The sequence below is a fragment of the Lepidochelys olivacea genome (assembly GCF_965140295.1).
Source record: "Lepidochelys olivacea isolate rLepOli2 genome assembly, chromosome: 1".
Taxonomy (NCBI): Eukaryota; Metazoa; Chordata; order Testudines; family Cheloniidae; genus Lepidochelys; species Lepidochelys olivacea.
Genome location: NC_140411.1, coordinates 112,561,927 through 112,584,196, shown reverse-complemented (window position 1 = coordinate 112,584,196; position 22,270 = coordinate 112,561,927). Strand labels below are relative to the sequence as shown.

The window sequence follows — 22,270 nt, the reverse complement described above, 5'->3', positions numbered from 1 at the left end:
TATAAAATGTGGAAAAAAGAAAAGGAGTACTAGTGGCACCTTAGAGACTAACAAATTTATTTGAGCATAAGCTTTCGTGAGCTACAGCTCACTTCATCGAAAATGCGGGAATATAAATGTTACATCCAAGTTACTAACCTTCAGGCTATGTGGCTCTGCTTTCTTGATTTTTCTCTCACTTTCTGTTCCATCTTGCCTCTACCCTCCCCCTAGTTTCTTTGTGCTCTTCCCCCAATGCCTCACCCACCTTTTGAAATACGTCTCCTCACCAAATTTCACTCTTTGCCTTCCAAACATTTTGTGTTCCCTTCTCTAGTCACCCCAATCCCCTGAAGTCTCTCTGGTCCCCATCTCTCCGTCCCTCTCCTTAACTCCCACATCTCTTTCCTGCTCCTTTGCCTTTCTCATTCCTGGTTTCCCTACTTGTGGCCTCCTATTTCTTCTCTGGCTGGCTCAGCCTTCTTCCTGCTGCCAAGAGTCAGGGCAAGGCTGGGACTCAGAACATAGGCTCTAAAACTAGCATTGGGATAAGCTTCCTCTCTGGTGAGGAAGGGGACATGGACTCTTCAAGGCCAGCCTAATAGATAACATTCCTGCTGCCCAAAGGAGTCACTCTCCCTCTCCAAGACCTAAGGGGACGCTTTGGTTTTGCACAGGCAGAAAGCCAGCTGGAGAGTCAGATTATCACATGAGGACACTGAAAGGAGGTCATCATCCAGTATAGTCAGTAAGCCAGGCTGACAAGAACGGCCAGTAGCACAGTCGACCTCAGTTTGAGCCCATGAAAAGACATCAGATCATCGAGTCCAGCCTGCTACAAGGTCCCTGATCCTCAGCTGATGAGCCTCAGCGTAAATTACAGCTGCACAGCAGCAGCTTTATCTTACACCACAGAGACAAGTTCTATGTGGAATAGCGAATCCAGCCCTTAAATGTCTGAGAAGTACCAGGCATTTGAGATAAGCTTGGTTAATATCTTACGAGAACTTTCTCCTCGGCAGTGGTTGCCATCTCAATCAGCCTTCTTGTACTCTTTCCATCTCATTTCAAATCTCATCTGAAGACATCTGTTCTGCCTGGCCTGTATTTCTTAATGCAGAAAGGGGCTCCACTGAACACACGCAGAGCTCAGGAGGGGTTGAGAATCCATCCTTTCAATATTTTATTCTAACAGTGTTAGAGATGCTCTAAGTAGGTCACTGTCTAAACTAAACAGATCAGAACCAGGTAAAAGTGAACAGGTGGCTTTAACATGATCTGATCTGGCAAGACCTGAACTAGGACTGGATGCCTTTTCAGATGTTGTACGTTTCACTCTGCTCCTCTGATGTTATAAAACTAAACTTTGCCATTCAGCCCACTTCTAATATTTAAAACAGAAAGAGCTCTAAATCACTCTGTGGGTTTAATGCTATAAGTAACTAGTGATATTAGGGGCCTTTCACCTGAAGGCCTACTTGTTTCATGTTGATTTGTCCTTACAGTTTTCTCTGTGTCTTCGAAGGCTTCTCTGGCTTCTTCTTTTGAGCAGCGTTCCTCATAACATTCTCTTTCAATGTTCCCTTTCTTCAGCTCCTCGAAAAAGGAATTAGCACGCTTTGTTCTTCCCAAAAACTTGTTTGCATTTTCTTCCTGTAAAAACACTAAATGGAAAGGAAATGACATGTATCATTTTAAAACTGATGCCAAAGAACTCCATTAGAAAGGAGTCAATAAGTTGAGTAAAAAAACACATAACAAACCCGAATCTCTTTCTAGGCACCATTACCCAAAGCAGAATAAAAGATTCTGACCCATATGTATCAACTCCTTATGCCAGCAAGGTATATCCCAGTATCCCTCCGAAAAGCCTGTTCAAACAGTTGCCCCTTGACAGGGTGTGGATGGACCCTGAAATTCTGTCTTACTTCACTTAATCTTGAAAATAAGAAAATGCAAATTGCTGCTTACGTTTTGCTTTTTGATTCCCTGCTCTAGCACCAAATAAAGTCTCTCACACACCCACCAGGGCTGCACAGCCCAAGCCAGGTTTCCCACACAGCAATTCCTCCTGGCTGCCGGGGGCTGCTGTGGCACTGACAGACGGGAAGACCATGTCCGCCTGCTTTGTTCTGAAAGCTGGTGAGCGAGCAGCAACAGTGGCTGCTTCAGGGGCTCATTGGCCAGGAGGTGGATGGGACAGAGACTCCAAGAGGAATGAAATGGTAAGACAGGGATTCAAGGAGCTCACGGGTGAGACTGTTCCAGGAGCCCTGCCCCAGCCAACACAATCCCCAAGACTCCAGGCTTTCTCCGCCCGCATCTTCCCAAATGCTCCTGTGCTGTCCCAGGCTCTCCTTTCAGACCCAATAACACCCCAGGTTGCCCTCAATAATATCCCCATCTAATTGAAATGTCAGGGTAAGGTGATTATAATTGCATTCTGGTATTTAACTAACAGTGGCTACATATGAACATTGTGTTTAGCGCAGGTGGGGTCTGAGCTCATTTGTTTTAATAAGAGCAGAGCATAATGGTAAATATTTGAGAATGGCTGCCCCAGAGGTTAAAAGGGCAGCTGCTATTTTATTAAATTGGAGAAGCAGTTCCCACAGGTCCATCTCAGCCACTTGAATGCATGAACAGTGCTGTTACTTCCAGAAGGGGGCAGGAATACATGCACGTAAATCATTATATTATTACCAGAGTCAACTATTGAGTGTACTAATCATCATCAGTTACTGTGCTGTAAACGCTGACATGCTGGTGGGTTTTGATAAACATACTGAACTCAGAAAGAGTGTTTTTCACACCGCAGGTCAGTGGCAGAGTTGGGGCTAGAATGCAAGTCTTATGGCCTCATGCCCTATCCAGTGGATCATGCGGCCTCCCTTGGCATAGAACATGCAGTTCCTGGACTGTTTTGTTGTACACCTGATTATTATTAATTGATTATTTTTATTAACTATGCACTTTAATGATCACTAAGGGAAATAAAGGGTTGTTACAAGGAGAGAGAAAAATTGTTCTCCTTAACCTCTCAGGATAGGACAAGAAGCGATGGGCTTAAATTGCAGCAAGGGCCGTTTAGGTTGGACATTAGGAAAAACTTCCTGTCAGGGTGGTTAAGCACTGGAATAAATTGTCCAGGGAGGTTATAGAATCTCTATCACTGGAGATTTTTAAGAGCAGGTTAGACAAACACTTGTCAGGGATGGTTTAGATAGTACTTAGTCCTGCCATGAGTGCAGGAGACTGGACTAGATGACCTCTCAAGGGTCCATCCAGGCCTATGATTCTATTAATTAGATTTGAGACAGTTGGTGTTTTGTTTTCAGGGGGAATGGCTGGATCAGCCTCAGCAGGCCAGATTTTGCCAGCGTTACCCACATTGGGTAGTACCTTACTGCCTCACGGATTCCCATTGATTTCAGTAGAACTACAGCCAGGATGTGGTCTAACTCTTTGTCAGTGTAGCTGTTGGTGTCTGGCTAAATGATTTACAGCCCATAGTTCACTCATTATCTTGCTTATCCTTAAATTAGTTTTCCTGCTCTGTAGTTGTGAGGAAGTGACAGGAGGCAGCTATGTACTAGTGTGGTTTTAATCGCTAAATGTTGCCACCACTGCCGATTATTACAGCTAGGAATGGTGTATTTATGACCCAGTCTGTTCTGTCTGTGAGGCTGATCTCTTGCATCCCTAAATATTCCTGCCTCAAAACATAGTAGGCTGTTTGCCTGGTAAAGCAAAACAGTTGAGAAACATGCAAAGAGAGTCTTTTTGGAATCTAAACAGGCTGGCAAAGAAATCGCCCAGGGCAGAATCCTTGGAGGCTGATTTTGTACTTAGGAACTATTGGGTAGTTGTTTGTTTTAAGCAGTGTTTGGCTTGTTGGCAACTGCAGCACAATAGCACTGAGGACTTAAAGAATGGATAAAGGAAAAGCAAATCTTCTGGTCTATTTAAGGTCCCCAGGATGGCCCCCTTTCCATAGGATCTGAGCACCTCAAAGTCTTTAATGTATTTATCCTCACAAGTGCCCTCTGCGGTAGGGCAGTGCTCTTTTGCCCATTTTACAGATGGGGAACTATGGCACAGAGTGACTGACACAAGGTCACACAGGGAGTCTGTGACGGAGCAGGGAATTGAACCCCTGGCTTCTGGAGTCCCGCGCTAGCTCCCTCTGGTCTCATTTGATTTAGGAAATTATCCACCAACCTGGCAACTCATTCCCAGGAAGCTGCAGAGGATGTACATTCCTTACAAGATGGTATTGTAGCTTTGGGGGCGTACGCAGTTTGACATTAGCCCTTTTTAAATTAAAATATAAACAACAGCAAACACTAAACCCTAAAATGCCTGTCTTCTTGCTCTCCCCTCTCTCCCACTCTTATACAGATCTTTATTCCTTTTCCTTCCCCCTCCCCCATTTTGTTTTTTGTCTCTCCTTTCCCTGTAGTGTTCTCTCACAAGCTTATCTGCCTCTCCTCAGACTCCTTTTCACATGCTTTGAAGAAGTCGGGGGAGGCACAGAGGCAGAGACTTCCCTTCCTACTGTCTGGAGCCACATCTCATTTCTTCTAATTGTTGGTTTCCCTTCTCCACTCTCCCATGCATTTCCCCCTTCCCTTTTATGTCTCCATTCCCCCTCCTCCAGTCTGCTGGGTGGAAAGGGACTACACTCCCTCTCACTAGCTTCTGGGTTGAAGGGTAGTTTTTCTCCAAGGTGGGAGGTGTTGTTTTCTGCCTACCTCATCTCTGTGGGAAGAAACATTTCCTCTCTTTTTTCCTCTTTGCCACAGACAGGGTTTTATCTCCAGGTACTGCCTCTGCCCCACGCTTATCTGCCCCACACCTTGACTGGGAAAACTGAAAGTGTGGCCATGACATTAAAACTCTAGGCAAACCAGTTCATAGCGACAGTACCTGGTGCTGAAACTGATCACACACACGCTGCAGGTATGAAACGCCAACATGTAAGATGTCTGAGACACTCAAGCATGGGGGGGGGGACTTCCCTGGGCTTACTCTGCTCCTGTCCTGCCACATAAGAGCTCATTCCTCACGTAGAACCCCAAACCAGCCTCAGAGGCAAAAAGTCAAGATTCTCTTACCATTTCCTTCAGCTTGCAGGAGACCTGCTATGGAAGTGGAAAGCAGTATGAGGAGCAACTGGCCAGCCATGACACTCATCTGTAGAAAACAGTTTTCTCTCTCTCTTCCCACACTGCAGGGCTGTCACTGACCAAGGTTTAATCAGTACCAGACTTCCTGTTATGTGCTTTGCTGTGCTGTACTTCTTATCACAACAAATAGTATTTATGCATGTTTGGACGTGGATTGTCCAACTTAACATGCTGATTGGATGGCTGGGCCTTTCTTGGCGATGTCATAGCCAGAACTGAATTAAAGAAATCTGGAGTCCTAACCCCAGGAAAAATGAAATGTTCTTCTACTTACCTCTGGCCCTGACATACAGGAAGCGGGAAAGCTGATCTGTATTTATGGGACTAATCACCTATAGATTTCCATGCAAGGAACACTAAAGGGAAGGAAGTCCTTTCCTGAAGTACATTTCTAGGAAATGTTGCATTTTGAATCTAAATTGAAAACATGTCCTGCAGGGTCTTAGCAGTGTGTGTTGCAGGGTGCTAATTATTCCAAAGTACATGTACAAAAGCCTAGGATCCATGTGAGTTGTTGCATTTCTATTGGTTAGATGGGGTCTGAGTACAGATTGAAGAGGAAATGCTGTTGCAACTAATTCTCTAATCTGCACGTCTGCTTAATTATATGCTCCGGACAGAGTTGTGCAGAAGAAGAGCTGGGGATGCTGGAGTAGGTGAGTTTTTGGAAGCTGGCTATTTTAGTCAGAAAACTTCTTGGAAACTTTTTCTATGCGTAATAAAAGCTAAATATTTTTGAAAGAAATCTAATTGGTTGCTCTGTGATTTTTCAGTATAAGACGACAAAGCTTTTATAGATAGGCTATAAATAGCCTAGAGATGGAAAGGATATATTAATAAGCAAACTGAATAAAAATGACCGGGATGGCAACAAAATAGGCCATATTTGGCTGTCTAAATAAGATGGAAATTTACAGCTAATATTCATGATTAGATGGTTTTGTTTAATAGGCCACTGTTGTCATCCATGCTAGCTGCAAGAGGTGCTCAGAGCTAGGGTTGTCTACATTGGGTTCAACGCTCCCACTGCCTGGACCATTTGGCAGGTGATAAGAGTGCCCTCTCCCTTCTCTTGGTCCAGTGGGGAGGAAGGTTGAAGAGCTCAGTAATTCCCTGACTCCTGTGGAGTCTAGGAATTGACCTGCTCCTGAATCAGACCCCCGAGGTATCCACCCAGTTACCTTTAGTAGTTTTCAGTTGCTTTCTACACCCTTCTCTTCCAGCATCTTCAGGGTGAAGGACTGGACCCAGCTGACCCATTTTCAACAACTTCAGTATTTGGGGCCAGGGGAGTGGCAGGTAGACCTGTTGCCCCAGCCCCCAGGCCAGGAAGGATCTTTTAAAGCTGAACCCTTTCTTCTGTTTTCCAGCATCAGGAGTGGAAGTGCTATAGATCCCCCAGAGTGTGTTGGTCCTCAAGGAAGTCCCTACTCTTGGCTGTGGCAGGATTGTTTCTTATGCTTCCTCACTTATTTTGTAGACTTTTGTCCAGTCAAGCTTAAAATATCACAAGGGATGGGGTTTCCACTACATATTTTGGGGACTATTTCTCAATTGAACAAATCCTGTTGTCAGGAAATTTGTCAGGATATTTTGCCTCAATCTTCCTTTTTATATTTTCACCCCATTGCACCTAGGTAGCGCCCCATTCACCCCATTAAACAATTGCTTCCTTTGAGTTCACACCTTTGATACCGTAGGAGCTCACTTTCACGCTCTGCCTCAATCATTTTTTAGCCAAGATACACATATTAAAATTGTAGTTAAAACGTACTCTGTAAAGCAGTCCATCTAGCCACCTCATCATTTTTCTTGTTTTTTTCTGAATACCCTCCAGTTTGTCAGTATCTTTCTATAAATGAGTGGACCAGAAGTTATATAACATTCACAATGGAGCCCTACATAGAGGAACTATTAACTCTCTGCTCCAAGATGTCCTGCCTCAAGAATCTCAAAATGAACTGGATTGTTTGTTTTTTTAATTGCCTCATTGAAAGGTTATGCTTTATTTGCTGGTCACTATAACCTATAGGCCTGTTCTGCACTATTACTTACCAGATTTCTCACCCAACATTAAATATCTGTGATCTGGATTATCTTTTCCCCCAGATGTATTAGTTTTCATTTTTCCAAGCTGGATCTTCCTTCATTATTTTCTTCCATTTTTAAAAATCTTTCTAGGTCCCTTTGCATTATCTCGTTGTCTTCACTGGAATTTGTTGCTCTTCCCAATTCAATGGCATCTGCAGCTTTGAATATGATTCTTATACTGCCACCGTTGTATCATTAATGAAGATGTTAACCAACATGGATCTCTGCAGAACCCCCCTAAATATCGTCCCATCTCAGTGAATTGCCATGTATCATTAGTTAACTGTTCTTCAGCCAGTCCTTGTGACAGTGCTGCTACTCAGACTGATTTGAATTAATTTGGAGAGTAAATGATTTTCTAAAATTCAGATCTATTATATCTACCTTTCTCCCTTAATATATTATGTTGCCTTCATATTGTCATTTGGAGACACATTTTCAGAGAGACCACAGTGCAGCCTCTCATTGTGCATTCCCACTTTTTCACATACTATCAATTGCGTGTGAAAACAATTATTGGCATGTGCAACCAGCAATAGCCTGTGCTATGCAGGAGGTCAGAACATAATGGTTCTGGCCTTAAAATGTATCATTCTACACACAGAAATGACAAAAGCCACAGTTTGAACACTGTTGCTGTACAGGGCTGCATAATAAGCATTCAAATTCCCTTTGTTCTCATAATGTAATAATGTTATACCAGAGCAAAGTTACCTTGAAGTCAGATGTATCAGTCACAAATATGGGTCAATATTATAATTGTTACCAATATTATATTATTATTTGATTTAAGAAAAATGAAACAAAGCCCTCAGTAAAGACTTAGAAACCTTGAAAGAGTCTTTTCCTACTTCTTTCGTTTTGGACAGATCTTAGGACAGATCACTCATATGAAGGTTTGCCTTTTGCATTTGCAGGTGTGATGTAAGGTAAGGTTGTGGAAATATCATTTACAAATGTTACAACCTTCAATAAGGTTGCTGCAGAGTAATTTCTCTTTTAACATAATGTACAAACAATGCAGCTAGGTGAATGAGTTTACTGTGACTGAACGGGAAAGAGATTGGTTTCAAATCATTATTTCAGTGTGTGGGTAATTTATTTAAGATCCTGGAAGAATGCCAAACAAGGAAGTGTCCCAGGTGGGACTCAAAGACAACTCTGCAGTTTGGAAACATTCTGACTAGAGGAAGCCTGGCAGCTTATGAATCCATGTGATTGTTTAACCATTCGAGATATTTAGACACCCTTGTGTAAACCCCGTAAGTGCCTTCGGTAGCACAGCCCTTCCCCCAGCTGACAATCCCTGTCAGAAACCAGGTGTTTTTGTACTTTGTGGCATGAGGTCCGCCGCTGTCCCCCTTGCAGGCATCTTTAGTCCCACTGAGGTCTCCTGCACAGAACATGTTCTTTGTAATATTTAAGTGGGTCTCCTGCATACACTCTTGTGTCTTTACACGTGGCAGATCAATTCTCATCAGAACAGCAGCGGTAGCACCTCCTTCTATTAGACGCCCCCATCCACTCACTGTGGAGAATCTAATGGCGGACAGCTCAGATGTTGCGAACTGTTTCTCAGGCAAACATATCGGTACCACATAGTCACTGAAGTTAACAGGTGCCTCCAGGTGCAGCAGGGCAATGTCATGGTTAGTTGTGCCTGGAATGTATTTTTCATGCATTATGATTTCAGAAACCTTCCTTTCTTGCTCCCCTTCATCCTTGTGATCTATTCGGTGTTCACCTAGAAAAGCAATTAAACCCATCAGGTTCACATAAATAGTAAGCTCCTTAACTCCACACAGCTCTTATGGAAAGAGATCACTAAGCTGACATTTCTTCTCTTCTTACTACATTTCCATGGCCACTACTGAATCCTGCATTATTCATTCTTTTCTTTGGTTCAGCAGAGACCGTACCTCTTCCTTCATTCCAGCTTTTTCCCTTGACAGAAGACGTGGAATAGGGTTCAGTGACAGAATTACAGCAGAAACAAGCAAAGTAAGGGTGCAGCTTCAAGAGGGCCTATTACTGCATTAGAACTACCCAGCTTGGCTATTCCAGGACTAAATTCTAGCACAGAAAAGACTAGACTAGGTTCCATGACAAGGTTTTTTATATATATACATACATATACACACACACACACCCCTAAGTACCAGACACTAGGAGCCAAATTCATCCTGAGTGTAACTCCACTGGCATCTGCATTTCCCAGCAGTTGGGGAGAAGAAATCAGAGTATCACATCCACAGAATGTACCCCACTTGCCCCCACACTCTGAAGGATCCATGAGCCAATCAGGGAGTGGGCCAAGAACAGGAGGGACTGAGGGGTTGACCGGGCTCTCCCTGATTGTCCATGGGGAAAACTTTTCCTCTGCCACTCCGTGACAGCAGAGTTCCTCCTGGAACCATGCTGCTAACTGGCCCTGACTGCCGCGGCCCCAAACCCTTCTCAAGGCTGGGTTCCATGGTGCAGAGGCAGACGCCATTCACACCTTTGCACTCTGCACTGTAATTAATCTGTTCACCCATCCCCATTACAATGGGGGTAGTTCAGCAAGTTTAGAGCCATTTTGATCCCAGCCGTGGAATTGTCATTTTGTAAGACTTCTGTTTTTTGAGACTTACATTATGGCCGAGAGGTCATTTAGGAATCGCTAACTGCTTCTGTCATAAGCAAACAGATGGCCATTGTGTTTGTAATCAGTTTTTGACAGATATTGGTTGTATTTAACCCTTCCAAATGTTTGCAGAGTCACACCGTGTAAAAGTGGCATAACTCCACTGACTTGGGAGGAATCACTGTGGATTTACACAAGCGAAGCTGACAACAAATTTTGGGCCACAAAGTTTGAAAAAGTGAGGCAAGCGAAAGACTTACCCAGTTTTACTCGGAGCTGTTTGGGATGTGTGTTCTCTAAGCAGTGAGCGGCAGTAACCACCCAGCTCGGCGCCAGCAGGGAACCCCCACACTTTTGTTTCCCATTCTCTATTAGCAGAGCCTGAAATATGCAAAAGAAACTTTTACATTATACCAATTTGTTTGACCTGAAATTCTATAGAATTTACAGAGAACATTAATCTTATTTAGCCTGCAAGGACCATGTGTAGTCATCATTTTCTTAACTGCTGATTGGTGAAGGTACCATTAGATCTTCAAGGAAGGGACTATGGTGCATAGCCCAGGTGGACCTAGGTTTTTAGACGAATCATGTTAGTAACTCAGGCTTAAAGTAATTCAGGGTTTTATTGGAACTAGGCATCCAACTTCCGTTGAAAGTCAATAGGAGTTGAGCACTTAACTCCCTTGGGCTCTTTGAAAATCCCAGCCTCAGATGCAAACACATTTATAAGTAGGCTGTAAATGCTCATGCTGAGAAGCTCCTTAATCTACAAGCAAAGGTATCATGTTAGGACTACTCATGGAAGAAGGTACACAGTGAGAGTAAAGGTATCAGCATTTGAGATCTTGGCAATGTTTCTATGTCTTGTGCTTTGCCTTTTCAGAATTTAAATCTTACACAGGAATGTGTTTGGATCTAAATTACTAAAATTATTAGTCCTGAAATAAAGGGTTTTATTTTCCTATTTGCTCAAAGAGAAACTTCGTGCCTGGCCTCAAAGTAGACAATTGACAACTTGGCTACTCTACACACAGAATTTAGGGAAGAGTTTTGCATTGCTACTCTCTCTCTTTTTTTATTCCCTCATGCTTGAACCCACCATTCACACCAATTGCATGGTAAATGGGAGGGGAAAAAAATCTTCCCTTGGATAATTTTGCTAGCATATGTTATTGATTCTGCCTATTTTGCCCAAGAGTTCACATCCCAGTAACTACAGCTGACACGCTTGTGGGCAATCTCACCAATAAGGCCAAAGACTGGATGGGCAGAGCATGGAGGAGGCTGAATTGCCATTTCGTGCCTGGAAAAGCAGTCACTCCAGCAGAGGGATAAGGTATATTATCAGGGAGGCAGTGGCGGTGGGTGGGGAGCTTGTATTACCTTTAGATGTACCCTAGCTATTCTGTGGCTGCAGAGAGGTGTCTGTTATCCAGCACTGTGCATCCAACTCCTTTCTCAAGGTCTCAGTTGATGACAGAAAATGAAATAGAAGACTCACCTGCCACGGACACTCGCCTGGAGGACAGACAGAACCACCTACTATTCTCCCCTGCTGACTTGCACGTTGCTTTGCCAAAACAGGTATTTTTCCACATGGGTAATCCACTGTGAAAAATAATAAATAAATCACAGTACTAAGTGTGATTAAATACAACGAATCCACTGGAAAACACAGAGGGCCAAATTCTCTGCTAGGGTTACTCCAGAAAATTCCCTCCATGAGTCATGCCAGCAGAGAATTCAGCCAGTAGTCTAATGGTGTTGCTAATCACCGAGTATTTTAAATCGCCCAGTGAGTAAATGTTTTTTTTCTGGCTGGACACTGCCCACAAGTGGTGTTACTTTACAATATAGACCCTTTGGTTAAGAAGTTGCACTCAGGTACCACAGGAGGCTCCGAAAAAGGCTTTGATATAGTGTGTTTAGTGCCTCTTGAATTCCTCCAGGGTTTTCATGATGATCTTTTAAAGCGGGCAGGACAACTGGGTCCCTTTGAATCCTCCGTCACACCTGATCTCCTGCTACTAGACTTCCTGTCATTCCCCCCCGCAAAACAAAAAAACTGCTGACCTCCTGAGGTGCACGTGGAGAGGTCCCGTCTCCTACCCACTTAGGAAGCAAGACCCCATGTCCTCTATGACAAGCGGCAGCTAAAATCTGCAGGATTCTGCAGCACTCTGAGGATGAAATCCTGATCCTACTGAAGTCAATTCTGGCCCCTGAAGCAGCAGACAGGAAATTCCACTACAGACTCAGGTAAATTAGGTTGTTAGTGAATTAAATGGGAATATAAATAACACAATTAGTATCTCATTGATTTATTTGGACATTAAATTCAACATAATTTGTGCTGCCCCCACATGATCAGTGTTGAGTGTTGTCACAGTCCCTGGGTAGGGTGACCCAGCTGAGACCTTTTCCAGTCCCCCCTGGTCTACCCCTTTCCATTGGCAAAGCCAGGTTTTGCAGCTAGGGTGGGGTGTATGTGACGGGTCATTGGTGTTACCACCTTCAGGTATACCCAGTGGCTTGCTAATTTCACACATTGTCATGCCTGCTGCACTCTCTGCCCCCGCACTGCAACCCTAAACCCGGCTTGGAGCAGAAGGAAGGCCACAGGGGACAGTGTGGGGAGGAAGCTGGAGAGCAAGCCCGCACTGCACTCACCCTGCAGTGATGGGTCCTGGCCCACAGGGCAGGGCCCAGCTCCTCACTATGGGAGTTGCAACCTGGCGTACAGGGTCACAGCGCCATTCAGGTTTGGCCCAGCCACCCCTCCATCATGCTGGAGGAGCAGCCAAGACAAATTTGAGTGAGTGGTGTTGTAACATGGTGTATGGGGTCACCACACTATGTAACCCTTTGTGCCATGTTGCAATGACTGGAGCAGGGAGCCAGGCCCAGCCTTGCAGCACAGGAGCTGCCTCTGACAGGTGAGCAGGAGGTCGGCTCATTCCCCAGCCCCATATGAAAATTTGGGTCATACACTTCTTTTTGCCAATTGCATAATAAGCTTGAAAAGGCACCACACTTACACACACCTAAAGGCAGTTGGGGGTGGAAGGAGAGATGTCCCCCTGTCCCCCAACTAGTAGCTTCATCACTTCCCCTTTTAAGTGACAGGCCTGTACTGTGATCCAATCACTCCCAGACTGGGTCTCTAGGTGGCATCCCTCTGGTTGCCAACCATGACACCTAGCACATCCAATGGGCTTGGCATCTGCATGAGTTTCCCTTTGGGCACCTGTAAGTAGGGCCACAGAAGCAGCTTCCCCAAAAGAAGTACCATTTATTTTGCCCATAGGTGCACAGTACTCAGAAAAATGGATTTACAACAACGGAGGCCTGCACCCCAACTGCTTCACCTATACTTGGCCTTCCTCTCAAGGCCGTGAGTACACGAGTCAGCCATGGTGCTCCCCATTGTATCTGGGGGCTGTTAAAGCATGCCTGCTGCAGATCCCTGACTCTCAGTCTGCCTGTGTCTTCCTACAGCAGCTGACAACCCTTTCTCCCCATCCCTTTCTGTAGGGTAGATCTGTTAACAGATTGGTGTCTTTTGATCTCCAGATTCTTAGCCTTTGTAAAACATCTCTGTAGCCGGGATAGGCCATAAACCTGGCTCTTGTATTTGAGCGTTTACTGGGGTGCATCTTTTAGGCCATTGTTTTACCTTTTACCTTTCCAGCCTACTTCCTTTAACAACCCCTTTTCATCTAACTCTAATCATTCAGGCAGGGTGATGTCACCCAGGGCTCATTTACACAGCAATTAAACACCTGGGGCTGGTCTGGGTCAGCTGACTCAGACTCACCCGGGATCAGGCTGCTGGGCTATAAAATTGCTGTGAAGTTGTTCGGGCTTGGGCTGCAGATGAGGCTCTGGGACTCCAGCCCTACCCTGAATGGCTACACCATGGAGCCAGAGCCGCACCCGAGTCAGCTGATCCAGGCCAGCCGCAGTTGTTTAATTGCAATATAGACATACCCTCAGATATACTGAGGGGCATATGAAGTTTATAAACAATAAAATGTGATGTGGATTTTGGTATTGAAAATGCATAATGGCATTGTAGAAGTTGTCAGAGTGAGTTGGAGGGTCTGACAGCTGGGTAGGAACACTTGCTATATGGGAAGGCATGGAAGACGGTGTTGATTTTTTGGAATCAAGGAGACAACTGATGATTTGGGCACTGAAGAAGGGAAACATCTTATTTTCTTCCCCATTTTGGCAGGGTCAGAGGTTTGTGGTGAGTCTGGAATTTCTTGGTCCTCATCCTAACAACCCTAACCAGAAACCAACTGCCCCACTCCAATATCTGCTGCAACCGCCAAGAATGGAGAAACACGTTATTGGATTGATGTTCCTCAGTGAAATCATTTCCAGTGTTGACACCCCAATTGTTCAACTGTTACCATTAGTCTTCAATGTCAATACCCCGGTGAGATGAATGGGAGCAAGTACCTCCGCTCAGAACCACTGGTCCAGGCATTCTGCAAACTCAGTCGTGCACCACTGCAGCAGTTTACACTCAGTTCACACTCTAAAGGTTTTAATTGCAGTCAAAAGAGCTACAGGGGGAAATTTACCCATGCATAAAGGGCAGCTAGACACCCAACTCCTTGTGAAAGTAAATGGGAGTTAGGTGCCTGGCTCCCATTTCAGCTTTGAAAATCTCCTCCTTAATATTTTGAAAATAAAAGCTGATGTTTTGGAGCATAATTATATCGCAACTTGAAAAAAAAAAAAAGAACATAGATGCAGTTATTTATGTGGCCACATAATCACATAGTACCCAGGCCTGTGCTTGAAGGGGCAATCTGAGGCATTTAATCCCTTGCTCCACTAATGAAATAATTTAGGTAGGTTTCAAAGTAGCAGCCATGTTAGTCTGTATTCGCAAAAAGAACAGGAGTACTAGTGGCACCTTAGAGACTAACCAATTTATTTGAGGATAAGCTTTCGTGACCTACAGCTCACTTCATCGGATACATTCAGTGGAAAATAATTTAGTAGGGATTTTACAAGGGAGCTTGGCACCCGTTAATTCCCCTCCTTTAAAAACCCAGCTGTAGTTTGTTATCTCTTCAGATGAGCGAGAATATCATCTTGCTATTCCCTAGAGAAGAGTATCTGAGTTTGTTGGTCTTATTCAGCAGTAAAAAAGAACACTGATTTCTCACTGGTTTTATTAGGGTTATTCCGGTCTTGACTCGTATGTTGAAATAAATACAGTTATGAAGCATCTATTCATTGGATAAGAATTGATATCTCCTGGAGACAACTGTAAAAAGAAGTTACCCATAAAATATGTTGCTGTAGTGACTTGGTTTGCATAACCTTACCTTGGGGAGTACAGGACACTTCATCATTTGCTAGCATGTAGCCATCTGAGCAAAAGCATTGTCGTATCGTGGTTGGACTGTCAATGCAATAATGTTCACAGTGACCATTTTCATGAATGCACTTCAGTGTGTCATTCAGACCTAAATACGTGAAAAGAACATATTAGTTCCTGAATGTGGTGTCTTATGTTTAACTCGAGTCAATTATGTTTGTAAATTTTGACCAAGAGTGACCTGCAACTCACTAATGTTGATATATTGATAGAGAAAGCTGCTTCTGGTAGGCAAACATTAATGACAGAGCTGTACAGAACTGGGAACTAATTTGTACTCCAGCACAAATTAAAGAGATCAGAAAATGCACCAAAAATCATACAGTGATTGCTATTCAAAATAATTAGCATTTGTCATCAGTTACCACAGTATGGTATCTGACATACAGCAATCCTCACAATAATTAGAATAGGATATCACTGTTGTCACTGTATGGTAACTGTTATCAAATATGTCTATTTAAAAATTGGAACCACTGTATTCCTTTCACCCACAGCAGTGCACTGGGAAGGCTACAGGATAATCCACTGCAGCAGAAGACCTCTCTTCTGGAGAAAAGATATGCCTGAATGGTCAGTAATTCAAGCCATCTGAATGGCTGAACATTTATGGGTGCTTTATAATAATAATAATAAATAATAAATAATAGTAATAGTAATAATAATAATAATAATTTATCCAGTACCTGCCCCAGAGACACAAGCTGCTACCATGTGGGACAAACAAACAGAATAAGTAAGTATGGAGGTCGTGTAATAATCCAGATGGGAAACACTAGCAAATAGGTTGGTTTTCACAAGTTTTTTTTAAAGTGGGGGAGAAGGAACCTTGCAGATATTGACTAAGGCTGTTCTAGTGTGGGACAGCATGAAAAGGTGACAAAAAAAGTTAGGACTGGGCAAAGAAGACAGAGCTAGCGGTCAGGAGAGAAGCATGAGCATGAGCAGGAAATGGGAAGGGTTATAGGAGGTGAGAGTAATATAGGCTGGACTGGGATCATGGATGCTTTATTACAGATGCTTAACAGTAGTTAAAGCCACTAGTTAGGCAACGCATTTAGATCGGACAAGCTCCTTTGGGTCTACACTGTACTTATGTACTAAATTTAATAGTCAGTATATAGAGCTAGATCCAATGCTCATTGAAATCAATTAAAAGACTCCCACTGATGTCACTGGGCATTGGATCTGGCCCATTGTTCTTTTAATGAAAGTGTAGGCAAGGACCTTTTTCATGTGCATGTATTTATACACTGTGACAATCTATAATATGGTCACCCCTTTTACAATTATGATAAATCTTGTGCAAAGTATGCCTTGTGAGGTACCACTGGAAAGTCATAATCTGCTGACCATTACTGTCCTGTTGAACTGTATGCATCATCATTGTACATGATGTTATGAGATTTTGCTACATATTTGCTACTGAAACATGTTGAGAGTCTGGGAAATGTCCACAGACTAGCCCCTCAGAGAGGACAAAGAAACTGCAAACACAGAGGTCTTACATGCCAAACCTCAGGTAGCCAAAAGATGCAAAGAAAAATTTGCAATTCATAATGAAGGATAGTCAGCAGCACATGTACACCATGAGGGCTACCTAATCCCATGACACAGCATGGATTTTTCCAGCACGTGGGGAAAAGTATAAATGAGGGACAGTGGCATCACTACAGGGTCTCTCTCTCCTCCCCATCTCAACACCTGGAAGCAAGATCATTTGGAAGACAAAGAGAAGTCTCCTTGAACTGGGAGGAAGGGGTGATTTTAACTAGTTAGTATAAACCGTGAACTGAAAACTGCCTGCAATGTCCAGTAGGCCAAGAAAAACTGTTGGATTCAAATCTTGCTCAGCCTGATAAAATGTAGGATTTAGAATGTGTGTTTAGTTTTTGTTTCTTATGTAACCAAGTCTGACCTTTATGCCTACCACGTATAATCACTGAAAATCTACTTTTCTTTTGTTAGTAAAATTATTTTGATGTTTAATCTAAACCAATGAGTTTGTCTCAAGTGCTCAGATTACAGAGGCTGGAGTATGTGCACTGTCCTTTGAGGGAGTGGGGAACTAACTGGTGAGCTTGCATTAATCAAGAAGGCCTTGAGCAGTATAAGACGACATTTCTGGGGTGCAAGGCTGGGGAAATTCGCTGGGGTCTTCCTGTGTGCAGTTCATGAGTGGCTTGGGAGAGCATTCATGTAACTTTGCTGGGTGTGCCTCTTCACACTGATGGCTAAGTGAACAGAGCCTGAGGGGTTTGCTGTACACTCGCATAGCAGTGTAGGAGACAGTCTGGGGAGAAGAGTTAAAGTGGGCACAGTGATTACGCAGTCCAGATTGCACCCGGGGGCATGTCACGCACACCATACAATATTTCCATTTCTAAACCAAAGGGTTACCATAATCCAGTTAGAAAAATGCCCCTTTTCCCTCAGGTGGTTGAGAAGGTAAATTTAGAAGATCTACACTGTGTAACACTTATGTGGCTGCTATGTAGAGTGACTGCAATACCCGTTTACTGAATGCTTTATCAAACATAGCAATGTTAACTGTGGCAACAATCTCTTCTCTGCTAGAATGATACCCAATAATAATAATGTTTGCTACCAGTCCTTTTTAAAAATAACAATGTATTTATCAGAGCAGCTTGCATTTGCATAGTGTTTTGTTTTTTAAAAATTTAATACCTGACCTTTTTCACAGTTTTTGCCCTTATACTCCTCAGGGCAAAGGCAAACGTAAGCCTGAAGTTGGTCAACACATGTCCCACCATTCTGACAGGGGTCAGAGTCACACTGGTTGGCATCTGTAAAAACACACAGTATCAGTAAGACTCACAAGAAGGATTACAATGGTGCAATTTCAGTAATTATTAGAACACATGAAATTCTCATACCAACATAATTCTGCCAGAATTCCATCTGGAACAAAGAGGAAAAAAGGGCATAAGGAATTATCCAGACAATATTATGCATCATTTCATGTACAAAGGATAAGTATGTTGTCTAATACCATAACAAACAAATTATAGAGGTATAGCACATGGTAGTTGAAGGGTGAATAAAGTTGTGCCTACTTAGAGAACATGCCTAAAAGTTAACACAATATTAATTTGCAGCTCTCTGTATATTTTAAGACACAGGCAATATAAGACAAAAGTACTATATTAGACACTTTTCAGCTTCCAGGGTTTAAGGGTCAAAATCCATTTATGTTTCTATTAATAAGATGGGAAGATGCAAGATAAAAATCAGGCCAACAGAAGACCCCCGAACCTCCCCCACCCCTTACTTACTGTCCTTTTATCATCTTGAAAGATTTCTCTGGCTTCCTCATATGAACACATTTCCTCAAAGCACTCCCGTTGTAGCGACCCAAGTTTTAACTCTTCAAAGAAGCTATTCGCTCTTCTTTGTCTTTTCAACAAGCTGTTTGCCTGCTCCTGCTTTAAGAAGACTGAAAAATTGAAATAATTGGAACTCTGCAGGCACATTTTCTCTCTCCAGAAACAAAGTACAGTAGAACCTCAGAGTTACGAACACCAGAGTTACGAACTGACCAGTCAGCCACACACACCTTGTTTGGAGCCGACAGTACGCAATCAGGCAGCAGCAGAGAACAAAACAAAACAAAAAAAAGCAAATACAGTACAGCACTGTGTTAAATGTAAGCTACTCAAAAAATAAAGGGAAAACATTTTTCTTCTGCATAGTAGAGTTTCAAAGCTGTTGTAAGTCAATGTTCAGTTGTAAACGTTTGAAAGAACCACGATAACGTTTTGTTCAGAATTACGAACAACCTCCATTCCTGAGGTGTTTGTAACGCTGAAGTTCTGTAAGCCAATGAGATTTCAGCTTCCTTTACTTTTTAAATCTGGGCTGTTTGCAACAATGTTTAAAGCAGGCCAGGCCACGCCAAGCACATTCCCATTGTGCAACATTGCACAATCTTGTAGAGACATTATTTACCTACCCTTCCGCACATGAGGTAAAGTGACAGATGCTAGATTTTTATGTAGGCCAAAGCTTTAGAGAAAATGGTAGTAATTCTAGAATTATAGCAGTTCTGCAACCAAATAATTCATGAAGACTTACCATGCACCATGTGGTAGGTTTCCAAAAAGTAGGACAGGATTTCCTTTAGTTCTGGCAGCCAAACAACAATTAGACAAGTGGCACGTAGCCTTCATATTTACCCAATTTATCTGCCGACCCTTGTGTTTTACTATATTTTCCATATAAACTCACTTGGTAAGATAAAGATCTTTGGATGGATCACAACTTTTCCAGACTCCCAATCCCCTCCACTCACACACTCCATTTCCCCCACTTCTTTCATCTACTCTTACCTTCTTTGGACCAGCAGGATGGAGTCCATAGGCCACTAATGGTCCATAAAGCAAAGCTTGAGAACAACTGCTCTAATTTATTCCCACTTACTTTTCTTCTGAAAAGACTCTGGGCCATGGCAATACCTTTGCTGGCAAAGGAGAGCAGGATGAGTTTCCATTCTGAGCCAGTCATCACCATGCCTTTGCACCAGCTAGAGGAGCTTGTATGTGACTTCTAAACTCAGCAAACTGGTACCATGTGGCACTCTTCCTGGCAGTCTGAGTCAGGGTTAATGGGCAAGGAGAGCAGAAGTCAGACTGGAGTGGTATGCAAGACGGCACATCTCTTGTCTACACCAGTTTGTGAATAATGTGAACTTTCTTTTAAAAAAAGAGTTATGGTTGTGCTGTAGTGGAGACCCAGTCCTGACTGGTGTCTTTAGGTGCTATTGTTAAACAAATGCTAAATTGATATATAATAACTGATAATAAATAATGTGACTCAGTGTATTTCTGAATCTCTACACAGTAGACTGTAAAAACTATCAGTCTGTGAGGTATACAGTGTTCTACCACATATTAAACGTTAATTCTGAAGCCTAGTGATGACAATTTAAATGACAATATTGCTCACTATTCCTCTCCTGAGGATTTTGGCAGAAACATGCAACTACTCTGGGATGGTGGGCAAAGTTGGGGATAGAGGATGGAGCTTGAGCAGAGTACTTCCAATCCATTCCCTCTCCAAGATAATTCCTAAAGAGAATGAACTGTCTTGCACTTGGAGGTATCTCTGTAGGGCGGTGCCAAGCCACACTGATGGGATAGGGGTGGGGAAGTTTGCACTGATCATGATACTTATAATAGAGGACTTCAGTCTCCTGGTCTACCAGCCTCCACATCAGCATTAACATCACTAAAATATATATTCATTTAAAAATACAGACGTGATTACTATAGATCCCCCTAAAACAATAATTACCGGCTGTATAGCATTTGCTGCACTACACATAGCACAATGTCTTTTGCTTACGTTCATGTCAGGTTTTATCCTTGCAGTATGTTGAGTATTGTTATTTTTAATTATTTGCAATTGTTTTCTTACTGCATTTGTCCTTGTTAAATTATTAAAGTAAAGGAATACCTATCTATCTGTGGGTGCCCACACTCACACACACGCACTTCTGTATACGATGGAGATGTATTGGAATCATCTGAGAATTTTCTTTTTTGTATTTTTTCTAAAATGTTTGACCACCATTGCTGAAGAGTGTTAGTCTGTGGATAGCCTGAGCTCTGTGATCACTAGTGCCCTTTGGTTCCCTGGGAGCTGATTTTGAGGCACACATTAAACACCAGGCACCCGACTTTCAGTTGTCGTGGTTCACCCTCATATTACACTGCATTTTTTGTAATATCCCTTTTGTAAATTCTTGTGGATTGAATGAGAAGGACTGATAATTGATTCTCTGCTTTTAAAATACCACATATAGGCTTGAATTCCTGCTGGTTTCATCTAGTACACAGGTAGTTGATGGTTTGTAGCTTTCTGTATGGTGAGATAACTTACACATATGAGCCTAGAAATAATTTTTCCCAGTTGACACAATAAGTGCGTGAACACAATCGCCACCCAAAACTATGAGCACATTAGAACACTGTGCAGACTTGGACACATTCATTAGTAATCTTTATGTACTGCCATTGCTGTGGATGATCCAACACTCTTCACAAGAAAATCATTTGGCTAACAATATAATAATAATCATTACAACAGTTTCTGGGACATACCTGCAGCTGGCGAAAGAGGAAGCAGCAGCAAAAAGCAGAAAAGCAAAACCAAGTAGTGGTTGGAAACCATGATGACACTGAAATGCCAGTGTCCCAATATCATGTTGACATTTCAGCAAGAACTGCATGGTGAAAGATCTCTGTTTCAAAGGCTTTGACCTGGAGGAGGGGAGTCATTAAACAGAGAGAGCTGAAACTCGTGCAAATAATTCTATTCATGAAGAAACTAACAAACAAAATCCCTTAATACATTCTCTTTAAAAATAGGCAAAGATCTTGGTTGAGAAGAATTCCCATTCACAGTGTGCAAAGGCCATGCTGATTATTGTGAATGTTGCAGTATGTTCTTATTAACAATCCAGAATGCTATTAAATGTGAAACATAAGTGCCAAATTACAGGCCTCAGCCTGAATAGCACAACATTACATTTTGTATATAGCCATCCGAGAAGTTTGCAGGTGAATCAGAAAGCCAAGAGTAGGCTGATTGGGGAAGGTAAAGATTTGCAGTCTCTTTGAATGTGGTCACATTGTTGATGCTTTAAAATGTACCATGTTCTTTTTCTTCTTGGTTCCCAGTGAAAACCCTGAACTGCTGACTGACTTTATATTGTGACACTAATCAACTAACAAGAAATACCAAGTTCTGCTTTGCTCTCTTTTTGTTTCAGTGAAGGAGCTATGTACCTTATCACCAGGTACTACTACACAAAGGACTTAAGTTATATTGGAAAGAAAAGAAGAGGAGAGGAGCAGAATTCCATTTCATTAATAATTGTAGCAGTTTGACTGAATCAACAGATAAAGTTGTATCTGGAAAAATAAGCATTCCTATGAATACATGTATATCAAGGACTAA

General features: G+C 42.7%; 1 protein-coding gene across 1 annotated transcript in view; it reads right to left on the bottom strand.

Moving 5' to 3' along the window:
- Positions 1–21,543, bottom strand: part of LOC311517757 (uncharacterized protein) — a 37,293-nt gene extending 15,750 nt beyond the window's left edge. The window contains exons 1-11 of the mRNA XM_084622902.1: positions 21,412–21,543; positions 19,639–19,769; positions 18,586–18,746; positions 18,187–18,211; positions 17,983–18,096; positions 15,237–15,377; positions 11,390–11,496; positions 10,146–10,266; positions 8,465–9,003; positions 5,097–5,217; positions 1,483–1,643 (exon numbers count right to left, since the gene is read on the bottom strand). Coding sequence (XP_084479028.1) covers positions 1,483–1,643; positions 5,097–5,217; positions 8,465–9,003; positions 10,146–10,266; positions 11,390–11,496; positions 15,237–15,377; positions 17,983–18,096; positions 18,187–18,211; positions 18,586–18,746; positions 19,639–19,769; positions 21,412–21,539 — 1,749 coding nt within the window. The 5' untranslated portion in view covers positions 21,540–21,543. The remainder of the gene's footprint in view (positions 1–1,482; positions 1,644–5,096; positions 5,218–8,464; positions 9,004–10,145; positions 10,267–11,389; positions 11,497–15,236; positions 15,378–17,982; positions 18,097–18,186; positions 18,212–18,585; positions 18,747–19,638; positions 19,770–21,411) is intronic.
- Positions 21,544–22,270: the final 727 nt, after the last annotated feature.